The sequence below is a fragment of the Aquarana catesbeiana genome, linkage group LG05 (assembly GCF_042186555.1).
Source record: "Aquarana catesbeiana isolate 2022-GZ linkage group LG05, ASM4218655v1, whole genome shotgun sequence".
NCBI lineage: Eukaryota > Metazoa > Chordata > Amphibia > Anura > Ranidae > Aquarana > Aquarana catesbeiana.
Window position 1 is genome coordinate 607,227,112 of NC_133328.1, and position 15,342 is coordinate 607,242,453.

The following is a 15,342-nucleotide window of genomic DNA, read 5'->3' on the forward strand; positions in this document are numbered from 1 at the left end:
AGGGACCCCACACCTGGGCTTGAAAACAAAGGCATTTCTCCTGCAGGAGTAGTACCTTCATCTGAGCCATACCAGGTACTAAACCCAAGTAGTCCAGTTGTTGAGTCGGAAAAAAAGCGGATTTCTTTTCGTTCAGTACCCAGACAAACCTCTCTGCATGTTGTATATCAGTTTCTGCCCTTGATGAAGTGAAGCAATCACCAACTGGGTATATGCTATTCTAAATGTATGTGTTTTCAGAACTCAAGACCCATGAGGTCCAGAATAGGCTGGGCATCACCATTTAGCTTGAGAACCATGAACAGGTTGAAATAGGAGCCATAAGACCTCTCCTCTGGGGGCAAAAGTGCGATGACGTCTTAGAACAGTGGTCTTTGCAGAGCCACAAAGAAATGCTCTTTCACAGCTCGGGAGTTGACCTTGAGCACATAAAGCACAAAAAAGGAACACAGCGGACCTCCAGCTTGTAGCCCTCGGACACTATGCTTAGACCCAGCTGCCCGAGACTGAGTCCAGGAAAGCCAAGAGATGTCGTGGACTGGAGGACCTAGTTCTTCATATGGAACTGGGATGTAGGCTTTTGCTTAGAGCCTGAAGCTGGTCACTTATGAAAGGAGTCATTCTCGGATTCTGGATCTTGCCCAGTCACCTTCTTTTTTCAGGACATGTAAATAGGCGTCCCTTAGATCTAGGGATGCCATGATACTTCCCCGAAGGCTTCTTCACCAGGAAGATATGGGAATAGAAGCCTCGGCCTTCCTAACTTTTTGGGACCTGGATAATCACTTCTTGTTGAATCAGATCCTGCAGCAGGCTCATTGCAGAAGCTTTTTACTGATCCCTTGGCAGAGCCGTAACATAGAATCTGCTCGGGGGTGGATCTGAAAACTCCAGACTGTATCCCTGGGAGATGACGTTTTTTACAAATGGGCTTGTAGTTGTTTTGTTCCACTGTAGGTGAAAGGCAGACAGACAATCTTCCCCCTACTGGGGTAAGACTGTCATTCGTTTTTAGGTGGCTGGTCTGGGGGAGATCTGAAGAGAACTCCTCTTCCCTTACCCCTTTGGGAGACCCAGCGGCTCTTGGTCCCTATTTTTGTGGGGCTGTTGAACAGCAGGAAAATTGTTTTTGATCGGCTGTTTCTTCTTGAAAGGGAAAGCCTTTTTCTTGTCGGCTGTCCTGTCCAAGACAATCACCCGAGAAAGGTAAGCTGCACAGCTTAATCTTGGAAGCCGTGTCACCAGACCAAGTTTTTAGCCAGACAGCACATCTGGCTGAATTCACCAGCGCTGACGACCTCGCTGACATCTTAACTGATTCAGCAGATGCATCCGCCATGTACTTTACTGCCTTCAGTATCAATGAAAAAGGACTCCAAAGGATCTTTCCGTGATGTGCCTGCCTCTACGTGGCTTTTCAGCTTCTCTACTCAGCATTCAAGGTTCCTTGCGACAACTGTAGAAGCCATAGCGGGTTTGAGGCTGGTTGATGTGGAATCCCACGCTTTTTTCAGGAGGGAGTCCGCTCTTTTATCCATCGCATCCTTCAGCACCCCCATGTCCTCGAATGCAAGGTCTGTGCGTTGGGAAACCTGCGAGAATGCAGCATCTACCCGTGGTTTCTTATTTCATACCTCCGACTCCTTATCTTTGAAGGGAAACCTTCTAAGGGTCTTGGAAAAGAAGGGGCCTCTCTCAGGGTCCTTCCATTCCTTCTTTACCATCTGAGAGGATTCTATGGACTGGGAATACTCTGTTTAGGGTCATCCAGTCCCTAGTACATTTTGTCGTGAATCGACAGTTGCACCTTCTCCTGGATTTCGAGGGTAGTGCAGATCGCTCTCAGAAGGTCGTCCACTTCCTCCAAAGATAGCTTGTACCTAGAGGCTCGGCTAATGTCTTCCTCCTCCTCCTCGTCTGAATCCCTGAGGGAGGGAAGGGTACTTGCCCCCTCATCACCTGACTCCACAACCTTCACTGCTCTAGAGGAGGATGCCCTCCGGCTGGATGGTGGATGCTGGGGCTCAACCGGTACTTTGTACCAGTATGGACTTGACTGAACTCAGTGAGCTCGTAAGTTCTTGTACTGAAGAGAACAAGTCCTTGTATTGCTGGGACGTTTCCTCTTCAACCAAGTCCTTAAAGCGGAGGTTCACACAAAAATGGAACCTCCGCCTTTCGGAACCCTCCCCCCTTCCGGTATCACATTTGGCACCTTTCAGGGGGAAGTGCAGATACCTGTATAATACAGGTATTTGCACCCACTTCCGGGAATAGACTCCCGTGGGAGTCATGCCCTTTCAACCCCCCGCTGTCTCCTGGGAAACACACAGGTCCCAGGAGACAGCGGGGACCAGTTAGGATGCGCAGCGCGACTTGTGCATGCGCAGTAGGGAACCGGGAAATGAAGCCGCAATGCTTCACTTCCTGATTCCCTCACCGAGATGGCGGTGGCAGCTGCCGAGAGATTAATCGGCTTCGGCTGCCGACATCGCGGGCACCCTGGACAAGTAAGTGTCCATTTATTAAAAGTCAGCAGTTGTAGTATTTGTAGCTGCTGGCTTTTAAATATATATAAATTTTTTTTTTTAGGCGGACCTCCACATTGCCACGAATCTCTAAGGGGGTTTTTTGCAGTAGGGACATTTCCTTTGACTTGGTGGATTTGAATGCTTGGACTTTCCGAACGCTTTTTCCTGCAATGAAAAAAAAATTAAACTCACCTAGGGTCCCTAACGTAATTTACCAACACCTAGTGCACAGCTAGACCACCACCACCAGACAGACAGGAAGGAAGGAAGGAAGGAAACAGTGCCACGAGCAGTGCAATCCCAACAGCAACCACCCAGTCCACACTGCAGAGTCCGAGTGAAGTAACCTGACCGTGCAGCCACAGGCTCCCTGCAGGGAGGATCCAACAAAACAGCAAAATATAAACCCATATGGATCAAGCTGGAGCTGGAGAGACCGGGGACTCCAGAACACCCCCCCCCCGCCCATACTTCCAGCATGAGCTTCCACCATTTCGGAAGAAACACAGGAAACACAATAACTGAAGCCACGGTGGAAAAGGAGGGATTTAAAGGCTGCATGTGTTTCCTGGAAAATGGGCTGACCTGCGGTCTCTCCAAGGTTGTCCTTAAAGGCGATTTGAGAAAATTTGATAGATAGTTTGGGGGTTCCAAGTAATTTTTTATTGGTAAGAAATATTTTAATTTAACCTGGTACTTAAATGGTTAAAAAAACATAACTCAAGCCCTTTGAAAAAAATAAAATAATAGTTTGATGAAGGGTTAGAGGCAATGTCAGGGTTAAGCCCACGTGTCCATGTTTCAGATATTTATTTCCCTACCTTCCTGTAAGGACAAGAAGCGATGGAAAATCTCTCCAATGCGTACAAAGATAAGCTGTAGAGCAAAGTTAAGGGCTCATTCACACCAGCAATCTGCACTGAACACCAAACCTCTGGTGCCAAAATGAATTTTAAGCTGTGCCCATACAAATGCAGCTCGCAGAGTAGAGGTCGACCGATATGGGTTTTTCTCTGGCCGATGCCGATGCCGATATTTACAAATCGCGGTGGCCGATGGCCGATATGTGATGCCGATTTTTTTGGGCCGATATATTAGGCCGATTTTTTTTTTTTTTTTACCTTCATCTCATAAAATCTAACAGTTAGACCCCTTTCACAATGGGGCGTTTTTCAGGCGCTTTTGGGCTAAAAATAGCACCTGTAAAGTGCCTGTCAAACGGCTCCCCTGCAGTCTCAGTGTGAAAGCCCGAGTGCTTTCACACTGAGGCGATGTGCTGGCAGGATATTAAAAAAAGTTCTGCAAGCAGCATCTTTGGAGCGGTGTATACCACCACTCCTGCCCATTGAAATGAATGCGCACCGCTGTCGAATCGCCTGCAAAGCGTTTCGGCAGCAGCGCTTCAGGGGTGCATTTAACCCCTTCCTCGGCCGCTAGCAGGGTTATAAGCGACCTGCTAGCAGCCGAATAGCGCCGCTAAAATGACGGTAAAGAGCCGCTAAAACTAGCAGTCTTTTACCGTCAATGCATGCCCGCTCCAGTGTGAAAGCAACCTTCAGTGATACGGAAATTTTTTTACATTTAAACATTTATTAAACAAAACAAACCTCCAATCAGTTCACTTGTATGTAGAATTTAGATTAAAAAAATATAAAAAAAACCTCTCTTAAATATTAAATACACAAAAACAGGTAATCAAAACTTCTGGATGAAACAAAATGGGCTAACTTTACTGCTTAGTTTTTTTTTTTAATTTATTAGTGTATTTTTTTTTTTTTAAATTACATTTGAAAGACTGCTGCGCAAATACCGTGTGACATAAAATAGTGCAACAACCGCTATTTTATTCCCTAGGGTCTCTGCTAAAAAAAATATATATAATGTTTGGGGGTTCCAAGTGATTTTCTAGCAGAAAATACAGGATTTTTACTTGTAAGCAACAAATGTCAGAAAAGATTTAGTCTTTAAATGGTTAAACTGAGAACTTCTACACACAGAATTTAGTTCATTCAGAAGTGTAAACATTGTATCCTTCAGGTTCTTTTTATCAGATTTGGCAGGCTGCCCAGAGAGGGGGAGAAGTCGCTTCACACAGGCAACTTACACTGACTTCTGAAGTCTTTTGCAAGTCGCGCTGAAGCTATATCGGCTTTTTTATCAGCACAATCGGCCGATGCCGATTAAGTAAAAAACACCAAATATCGGCCGATATATCGGCCGGCCGATATATCGGTCGACCTCTATCGCAGAGGTGCAATAGTGTGAACTAGGCCCAAGTGCCGGTTCACACTAGTGCCATGCTAGACAGTATGAACCATTTTTAAGCCCGGTTCACACTATAATGCGCTGCGGACCGCACAGGAGCGCTGTGCGTCCCTGTTCACCGTTTCAGGGACGAATCAGGGCCAATATGCCTGAATTCGGCCCTGAAACGCAGCCAAAGACGCACAGCGTTTTTGTGCAGTGCGCACCGCAGCCGCCCCGGAGATATGTGAACCGGCTCCATAGGGAGCCAGTCACATTCTCCTGCTATGCGAATTAGAGGTGCGGAAACGCACCTCTAATTTGCATAGGTGTGAACCCGGGCTAAAAGAAAACATGAGTGAGCAGGAAACACACATTTATTTCTTATGGGATTCATATTCTGTAACTGTAGGTCATAACAGAATGGCACAATCATGCCAAAAAAAAAAAAAATCATTGCAACAAGTAAATTTGAATGACCCCTTGTTCAAAAGTCTGCATCTCCTTAGTTCTTAAAGAGGAGCTCCAGGCTCCTGCCCCCCAAAAAATTAAGTCAGCAATTACAAATACTGTAGCTGCTGACTTTTAATATAAAGGACATATACCCATCCAGGGATCCAGTGATGTCCTCACCTGAGCCGATTCTTTATTCGGCTTTGGGTGCAGGCACCTCAAGTAAGGGAAGCAGGCAGTAAAGCCTTCACAGCCGGTTTCCTACTATCGAGCTGTGCCTTGTGAATGGTCCCATAGTCTTCTGGGACCTGTGATGTCCCAGAAGATTAAAGGGCAAGGAGGGGGCTAACTGCAGCAGATCTGACCAGAAGTGGGAGCAGGTACCCGTTTAGTCGCGCCCCCCCCGCCAAAAAAAGTAATAAATGTGGAAGTTGGGGGGTGGTGGATGCAAACAAGCAGAACTTCCCCTTTTTGGGTGAAGTTCTGCTTTAATACTGTGTATTGTCCCTTTTAGTATTGATGACAGAATGCAGTCTTTTGTAATAGATGTCTACGAGGGCCTGAATTATTGCAGGTAGTATAGCTGCCTATTCGTCTTTAATCCTCTTGCGTGAACCGCACACCTGAGGCCTCCCCAGGGTGTTTGATGAGATGATTAAGGTCAGGAGTTTGATGGCCACTCCAGAACCTTCAACTTTCTGCTGTAGCCACTGGAGGGACAACTTGGCCTTGTGCTTAGAGTCATTGTCTTGTTGGAAAGTTCAAGGAGCGTCTCATGTGCGGCTTTCATGCAGAAGGTGGGCGAATTGTCTGCCAGTATTTTCTGATAACATGATCCATTCATCTTGCCATCAATTTTCACAAGAGTATGCATGCCCTTTAGAGCTCACCCCCGACAGATTCTTGAAATGTTCTACTTTTTAATAAGTGATTGAACAGTACTGACTGGAATATTCAAGGCTTTGGATATCTTTATATCCTTTTCCATCTTTCTAAAGTTCCACTACCTTGTTACGCAGGTCTTTTGACAGTTTTATTTTTGCTCCCCATGGTTCAGTATCCAGCCTGCTTCACGTAAGAGCTAATAAACTCATTGACTATTGATACACAGACACTAATTGCAATTTAAAGAGCCACAGAATTGTAAAATTAAACTTTAATTGCCATTTTAACCTGTGTGTGTCTGTACCAAGGCCAAACATTTCAGGGCATAGAAACATTTGGTCAGGGCCATTTGGGTGATTCTGTTGGCTTCAAATTATCACTATCCTTAAAGTGATATTAAGGTCTTTTTTTAAATAAGGATGTTCTACTTACCTGCTCTGTGCAGTTGGTTTTGCAAGGAGCAGCCCAGATCCTCCTCTCAGGTCCCTCTCTCCTGTTGAGTGCCCCCACAGCAAGCAGCTTGCTATTGGGGCACCCAAGCCGAGCTGCTGCTCTATCTGTCCATTCAGACAGAGCCATGGTTCGGGCCCCCCCTACCCTCACTGGCTTACCGACTGATTGACAGCAGCAGGAGCCAATGGCACCAGCTGCTGTGTCTCAGCCAATCAAGAGGGAGAGTCTCAGGCAGCCAAGGCTCTCGTGCAACATCGCTTGATAGAGATGGTGCTCAGGTGAGAATTAGGGGGGGGGGGGGGGGGGGGGGGGGGGGGCGGCTACTGCACACAGAAGGTTTTTTTTATTTTATTGCATAAGACAATAAAAACCTTGTGCCTTTAGAATCACTTTAAATAAAAGACAGTTTCCTTGCATGATCAGTCATATTTTCAATATCAAAATTTCTGTCAGGGTGTGCACAGCTGTATAGGTATAAAATAGGCCTTAAACTCCCCCAAAGGAAAAAAAAACAAAAACACAACACACAATTCAGGTGGGGTGTATAGCCTGTCACGAAAATGAACAGCAGTACGTCAACGTACTTGTGTAAACAATTGCATCAGTGTTTACGGCATATTTATCTCCTATGTACACGTACACTTAACCTCTTGATGCAGAGCGCACGCAAATATGTGGCCTCTTGGAGGGTGGGCCTTGGCACTGAGGGGCCACATAATTGCATGCATCAGTGCAAATAGAGCTGCGCCGAGAGCGCACCCCCGCCACAGTTACCGGTGGCTAATAGAAATCACATGACCATAATCCCCGCCTCCCAGCATTCTAAACCCCTTAAAGCGGTTCTAGGGGGTTAAGCGAGCCATGTTTTGGAGAAGAAAGAAAAATTCACTTGATCCCGCCATCAAAATAGTTATTGTCAATGGGGAGATCCCTCCCGCAGTGCTACTATGTTCTGCCGGCAGAGCACAATGATGAGTGTTGGCAGCTATAGCCGGCGGCTCCAATTGATTGGAAGTACCCAACAGGTTGGCTGTACACAAGTTAAATCGATAGATCGACCTGTGTACAACCAGGGTGGCCGTACATGGATCATAATTTTGATCTGTATACCCAGTTTTAGACCTACCAAACACCGCTGTATGTAGTGCAAATTATTTATAGTAGAACTGAAGGCAATTTTTTTCCCCTCCCATTTTGGGCAGAGTGAGGGTTAGAACCCCTGCCTGTTATTGTCATCTGTGTTCTATATTGGGCGGGGGGGGTTTCCCTTCCTGCCCCACAGCCACAACAGGAAGTCCCTTGTTGTCACTGTTAACAAGTAGCGCCCCCATGTGGTGTGAGAAAGGCATCTTTCCCATACACAGCGCTATGGTGTGAACAGACCCCATAAGGTCTCCTCCTCCACGCCTGCACGATGTACGGCAGCAGAAGGCATTTATATGCATGGGCTGCCCTACACTGGCCAAATTGGCTCCTACACCTTTATGGAGAGCGACCTCCATGTGTTTGCTAGACACGTTTTTGGAGTGATATTAAGAAATAACGGCCCATCACGCAATTTAGCACATTCTGGGAACACCTGTAGAAAGCCCCCCCCCCCCGCATTCCTGAAACGCACGAGTGTGAACGGGGGGAGCCTAAGAAGAACGTCCAATCAGATTGTATATTGTATGGTCAGCTTTAACCCCATTGGAGCCGAGATTAGATTACCGCTGCCCGTCAGATCGCAGAAGTGACGTTCCGACCAAAAAATACTTACTGCGCATGCGCTACAAACACTTCGTGATCTGATGGGTAGCGGTAATCTGATAGAACTCACACGTGCGGACATCTTACTACACCCAGCTACGTCTTGAATTTCAGAGTAATTTTAGCAATAAAGTGAGTGTATATAAATAAATATAGGATATTGACATCTGTGAAGCGGGATTGCATGTTTAATTTTGAAGGCCTAATGCATGCACAGCGTTTTCCATGTATTCCAATGGCTCTACTTCACACCAGTGCAGTCAGTTTCCGGTGCAGAAACTGGCAGACTGACTGCACTGGTGTGAACTAAAGCCATTGGAATACATGGAAGACACTGTGTATGCATTTTTACTGCAGAAAAAACAAACAAACAAAAAAAAAAAAAAAACGGACGGAATTGCATCTGGTGAGAAATAGAACTCAAGGTTTAGCGCTGAGCAGTGCGGGGTGTACCAAGACGGCTTCCGCCACCTTCCTACTGCTGGCGTCCAGCTTCTTTCAAAATGTAACATCAATACAGCATCACAGATGTCCATATCCTATATTTATACACACTCACTTTATCGCCAAAACTACTTTGAAATTCAAGACGTAGCTGGGTGTAGCAAGATGTCCGCATTGGATGTTCTATCAGATTACAGCTACCCGTCAGATCATGAAGCATTTGGAATGCATCGCGCATGTGCAGTAAGTATTTTTTGGTCGGAACATCACTTCCGTTACATGACGGGTACCGGTAATCCGATAGGACACAGGCGCCTTTAATGGATTTAGGATGCCGGGAGGTGGGGCTTATGATCATGTGACCGCCGTGATTGGCAGTCACATGATTGGAAAGCTCCTGACCACAAAGAGCTGATGGGCGCTTTCCATTAGCTGCCAGTGACTGTGGGCCCTCATCACAGCTGTTTTTGCAATATTGCACACAAATATGCAGCTGCTCAGTGCCAAGGCCCATCTGCAAAGAGGCCGCATATCTGTGTGCGGCCGGCGCCAAGTGGTTAAGGAGATCACCCAAATTGGAACACCCACAGCCTAACAGAGATGGTCCAATCAGATTGGAGCATGCAAGGCCTAACGGAGATCGCCCAATCAAATTGGAACACCCACAGCCTAATGAAAATGGTCCAATCGGATTGGAACATGCACGGCCTAACAGATTGTCCAATCAGAAAGGCCGTGCATGTTCCAGTCTGGACGATCTCCATTAGGTCATCCATGTTCCAATCTTATAGGACGATCTCCGCTAGGCCGTGCATGTTCCAAACAAATCGTCCAAAGAGATTGGAACATGCACAGCATAACAGATCATCCAATCAGCTTGGAACATGGACGGCCTAACAGAGATTGTCCAATCAGATTGGAACATGCACGGCCTAACAGAACGTCCAATCAGACAGGCCGTGCATGTTCCAGTCTGGACAATCTCCATTAGGTTGACCATGTTCCAATCTGATTGGACAATCTGTTATGCCGTGCATGTTCCAAACAGATCGTCCAACCAGATTGGAACATGGACGACCTAACGCAGATCGTCCAGATTGGAACATGCACGGCCTAACGGAGATCTCCCAATCAGACAGGCTGTGCATGTTCCAGTCTGGACGATCTCAGTTAGGTTGTCCATGTTCTAATCTGATTGGGCGATTTGTTAGGCTGTGCATGTACCAAACAGATCGCCCAATCGGATTGGAACATGCACGGCCTAACGGAGATCGCCCAATCGGATTGGAACATGCACGGCCTAACGGAGATCGCCCAATCGGATTGGAACATGCACGGCCTAACGGAGATCGCCCAATCGGATTGGAACATGCACGGCCTAACGGAGATCGCCCAATCGGATTGGAACATGCACGGCCTAACGGAGATCGTCCAATCGGATTGGAACATGCACGGCCTAGCGGAAATGGTCCAATCAGATGTACGGCCCATGTAACAGATGGTAGATTTGGATTGTATAGTGTATGATGTGAGGTCTGTCCCCTGTATTCTCCCCTCACCTTGGCCCGGCGCCCCTCCTCTCCCCCGGGCGGGTCGGTTCTCCGGGATCCCCGGCGGTCCAGACTCAGGAATTCGGAGCTGGAGTCGAGCAGCGAGTCGTCCTCATTGTCGGGCACACTCCTGGCCCCGGCCGAGCTCCGTAGTTGCACCATGACGGCCGCCTCCTCCTCACACAGCTTCTTACCGCCAACACTTCCAAATTCTGGCGCCACAATCCTCCCTCACACACAGCGAGCGCCACCAACAGATCCGTCCGCCACAGACCTTCCTCCGAATCCCCTCACAGCAGGGACACCCCCACCCTCCCTCCGGACAGCCGCGAACCTCCTCCGTCCTTACAGAGCCCACACTGGGATCTGGGGAGCGCTCCGGCCAGCTGGGCGGTGCAAATTCTTTGGGACTATTTGTCGCGGCGCGAAACCGTCGGCGGAGGTTTTTCCAATGGTTTGCAGTTGAGTTTTGGCGCGGAAGGTCAAAGATGAATCCGATTGGCTCTCTTTCACTTGAGCCCGCCCCCCTCCAGCGTGCTGACACGTCCAACACTGGGTCTGGCGCATGACAGTGGGCGGGGCGTGTGTACTGAAGGAGGAACACGCGGGTTGTTTTCCTGTTGATCGGGCGCTGATTGGTTGAGGGAGCTGGGAGGGTATTTGGTGGGGAAGTAGGGCTGCTGCACCAGGTGAGGTTGTGTGTTGTCGGATGACAATTTCCGATTACTTGTTTCCGGGGGAAGAGTTTTGTGTGACACCAGGTGTCCCCACTGTGTGTAATGGAAGAGATGAGAATGGAGAGGTGTGTCCCTGTGTAGTCATGACTCCCACCCAGGACAGGAACCTCCTTCCACCCCGCACTGACTGCTTCTATACCAACTGTTACTGGTAAGAGACACCACACCATGCTTCAATCACCAGGGCTTCCACACCAGGGGACTCATATAGCTGTGCAGGTAGTTTCTATAATATAGGCACAGGCGGCCCGTGTCCTGCAGCGACATAGGTAGGCTGGTTCTCTAGCGGTGCAGGCGGCCCGTGTCCTGCAGCGACATATGTAGGCTGGTTCTCTAGAGTTGCAGGCGGCCCGTGTCCAGCAGTGACATAGGTAGGCTGGTTCTCTAGAGTTGCAGGCGGCCCGTGTCCAGCAGTGACATAGGTAGGCTGGTTCTCTAGAGTTGCAGGCGGCCCGTGTCCTGCAGCGACATATGTAGGCTGGTTCTCTAGAGGCGCAGGCGGCCCGTGTCCTGCAGCGACATAGGTAGGCTGGTTCTCTAGCGGTGCAGGCGCCCAGTGTCCTGCAGCGACATAGGTAGACTAGTTCTCTAGAGGTGCAGGCGGCCCGTGTCCTGCAGCGACATAGGTAGACTAGTTCTCTAGCGGTGCAGGCGCCCAGTGTCCTGCAGTGACATAGGTAGGCTTGTTCTCTAGCGGTGCAGGCGCCCAGTGTCCTGCAGCGACATAGGTAGGCTGGTTCTCTAGCGGTGCAGGTGCCCTGTGTCCTGCAGCGACATAGGTAGGCTGGTTCTTTAGCGGTGCAGGCGCCCTGTGTCCTGCAGCGACATAGGTAGGCTGGTTCTTTAGCGGTGCAGGCGCCCTGTGTCCTGCAGCACCATAGGTAGACTGGTCTCTATCGGTGCAGGCGTCCTGTGTCCTGCAGCGACATAGGTAGGCTGGTTCTCTAGTGGTGCAGGCGGTCAGTGTCCTTCAGCGACATCGGTAGGTTGGGTTCTCTAGTGGCGCAGGCAGCCTGTGTCTTGTAGTGACATAGGCTGGGTTTTGTGGTGGCTCATGCGGCCAGTATCCTGTAGTATCCTGTAGCAACATATGTAAGCTGGGTTCTATAGCCGTGCAGGTGGCCCGTGTGCTGTAGCAGCATGGGTAGGCTGGGATCTGTAGCAGTGCAGGTGGCCCATGTTCTGTAGCAGAATAGGTAGGCTGGGTTTTGTAGTGGCACATGTGGCCAGTGTCTTGTAGTGATTATAGGTAGGCTGGGTTCTTTAGCAGTGTGGTTAGGCTGGGTTCTTTAGAGGTACAGGCGGCCGGTGTCTTGTAGCCTTGCAGGGGCCTGTAGCGGTGCAGGCGGTCTGTGTTTGCAGCAGTGGGTTCTTTAGAGGCGCAGGTGGCCCATGTCCTGTAGCGGTGTGGGGTAAGTTGTTTAGAGGTACAGGCAGCCTGTGTTCTCTAGTGATATGGGTAGGCTGGGTCCTTTAAGGGTACAGGAGACCCGTGCCCTGTAGCGGGACACTCCGCTGGCTTCCCCACACACTGCGGTGACATTCCGCTGCAGGATTGGATGATATTAGCTGGAGATGAAGCCGCCTACCGCAAACTTCAGCCAATCCGTGAAGAAGCCTTACCCAGCCAATGAGATGCCGCGCATCCTTGCACAGGCTGCATTTGCCGATCTGTTAAGAAATTCATCAGTAGTTGGACTGCAAGGCTCATAAGACTGGCGGATCTAAAATGTTGTTTGTAACCTATGTGAGAAAAGGCAGTGGGGCAGATTTACTAAAGCTGGTGCACACAGAATCTGGGGAAGCTGTGCACAGTAACCAATCAGCTTCCAGGTTTTATTGTCAAAGCTTAATTGATCAAGCTGAAGTTATAAGTTGATTGGTTACTATGCACAGCTACGCCAGTTTTAGTAAATCTCCACCCATTGCATGTTTTATTATCCTCAAGTATAGTATTGAGGAGGAAAAAAAAAAAAATCATTTAACAGAGTTGGTGGATCAGCTTCTGTATGGAGGGCTTACTTGTAGCATAAGCAGTGCATATGTCACCTGCTAGAGTTGGATTCATACCTGGCTGATACGCTGCTGGCGCTATAGGGGTGGGGTTGGGACCCCCTTACCCCGTATATGTGCCCGTGGATGGGCGAGGAGGAGAGGGAAATTCATTGCTGCAGGGACCGCAAGCCAGCTGCGGATCCATTAACCTCCCACAGTGGCTCCCGGCTCCTACAGTGCCCCAACCTCCCATAGTGGCCAGCAGTGTGCCACCGGCTCCTTGAAAGAGCTTAGCCTCTCACAGTGATTCCCCCAAGCTTGTTGCAGAGCCCCAGCCCCCCAGCCTTCCATAGTACCTCCACTGGTGTTCTATAGTGCCCCCCCAGTCTACTGTAGAGCCTCCAGCCTTCCATAGTTTCCCCCAATCTCCAACAGTGTCCCACAGTGCCCCCAGCCTCCTCAAGAAACCTCATCCTCTACAGCAGTGGTTCTCAACTCTCTCCTCAAGTACCCCCAACAGGCCATGTTTTAGGAATTTCTCTTAGATAAAATAGCTGTCCAAAATACCAAGCCATTGTACTCTAATTTAAAGCACACGTGCAAGATGAAGGAAAACCTGCAAACATGGCCTGTTGGGGGTACTTGAGTACAGGGTTGAGAACCACTGCCCCACAGGACCACCGTGTCTGCTGTAGAGTCTCCTAACCCTCCTCACAATCTCCCCACCCGCCTACAGTGACACCCAACCCCGTCCAGAGCTTTCCAGCATTTCAATGCATGTTCTGTATTCCCATGCTTCTATCATGTGAGTAAGATGAATATTATTATTATTATTATTATTATTTTGTTTTTTAACTGTTGAGGAATGAAAGGTTGTGGAAGAATTTACCAGGCCCTGGTCTCTGTAAGGTTGAGTATCGCTGCTCTAAGTCATCCCCACCTAATAAACATTTTAAAAAAGAACAAAGTTCCACTTTAGGAAAATGGAAATGCGGAAATTTTTCAGATGGGGGCAAAGACCGCATTGGGAACACCTGAGAGCAGGAAGGATAAGTACAGTTTTCAGGTTTTTATTGCGATTTGTGTTCCCATGTTGGTTATTTCCCCTCCTATCCCAGGAATGGGTGTCATTAGGACAGGGAGTGAGGTTAAATCTTCCAAACGGACACCCCCCCCCCCCCCCTTTAAAGCAATACTTAATGCTCAGTTTTTATTTTTTAAAGTTAACAAACATGTCATTCTTACCTGCTCTGTGTAATGGTTCTTGTTCTTGTGCTTCTGGCCCTGCCCCCCTTCTGAGGGCCCGCAAAGCAAGCTTGCTATGGGGAGCCTGCTCTGTGTGTCCATTGACGCACAGAGTTAGACTCAGCCCCGCCCCCTCACTGGCTGTGATTGACAGCAGCAGGAGCAGCTAGTGGCTCCCGCTGCTGTGTCTGAGCCAATGAGAAGGGAGACAGCCGGGAGAGCCGCTGCTTCTGTGCACATAGCTAGATCGAGATCAGACCAGGGTAAGTATAAGGGGGGCTGGCAGGGGAAGTTACACACAGAAGGTTTTTTACTTTCATGCATAGAATGCATAAAGGTAAAAAAAAAAACCTTTAGCCCTTACAACCACTTTAAAGTGGAAGAAAAGCTTAAGTATAACTATTCTTAAAAGTGTTCCCTCCACCATTCTCCTACCTATTCTGCGTAACCTGTTTAAAAAAAGATCTGTGTACATATTCTTAATCTGCTCTGGTCCGGTCACATGATCCTGCAGTTTTAGCTCCCTTGTGTCAGCGAGTGCCTGCTGCAAGGGAGAGGAGCGAGCGCTGACAATGGCTGGGCTATGGGAGCCTATGGGTAATGTCATGGCTCCCTGAAGTCACAGGCACTATCAAGCACTCCCTAAGCCAGAGCTACAGGAGCATATGACCAGGCCGGAGCAGCTTAAAAAAAAAAGTAAGTAGGCACTTTTTTTTTTTTTCTAGGATAGGTGGGGTGGCTTTAAAACTTAGGCTTTTCTTCTAGTTTAAAAGTTCCCAATCATTCCCCACTCTATTTAACACTAACAAAAATTATATATTTTGCTGAGAGCTCAGCTTAAAAATGAATGCCAATATCTCATATCTATGCTGCAACGTGACTTGTTCATTTTCCTTTCTTGCACAGTGAAGAAAATGTCTGGAAGCTCTGCGAGTACATCCGAGATCAGAGTGAAAAGCCTCTGCAAGAATTTTATGCTGTATTCCTGTCCAATGAAAAAAGAATGGTGAGACATACATCTATATATACCATCTGTCTTGGGACTCATTCACAGGG

General features: G+C 48.3%; 2 protein-coding genes across 3 annotated transcripts in view; one reads left to right on the plus strand and one right to left on the minus strand.

Annotated features, from left to right (window-relative positions):
- Positions 1-10,778, minus strand: part of ATAD2 (ATPase family AAA domain containing 2) — a 66,740-nt gene extending 55,962 nt beyond the window's left edge. The window contains exon 1 of the mRNA XM_073632214.1: positions 10,319-10,778. Coding sequence (XP_073488315.1) covers positions 10,319-10,471 — 153 coding nt within the window. The 5' untranslated portion in view covers positions 10,472-10,778. The remainder of the gene's footprint in view (positions 1-10,318) is intronic.
- A 128-nt stretch (positions 10,779-10,906) lies between these two features.
- NTAQ1 (N-terminal glutamine amidase 1) overlaps positions 10,907-15,342 on the plus strand; it is a 33,655-nt gene continuing 29,219 nt past the window's right edge. The window contains exons 1-2 of one of the 2 annotated variants that reach the window (XM_073632216.1): positions 10,907-10,998; positions 15,193-15,292. In XM_073632216.1, the coding sequence (XP_073488317.1) occupies positions 15,290-15,292 (3 nt within the window). In that variant the 5' untranslated portion in view covers positions 10,907-10,998; positions 15,193-15,289. The other variant, XM_073632215.1, reaches the window with a different exon arrangement.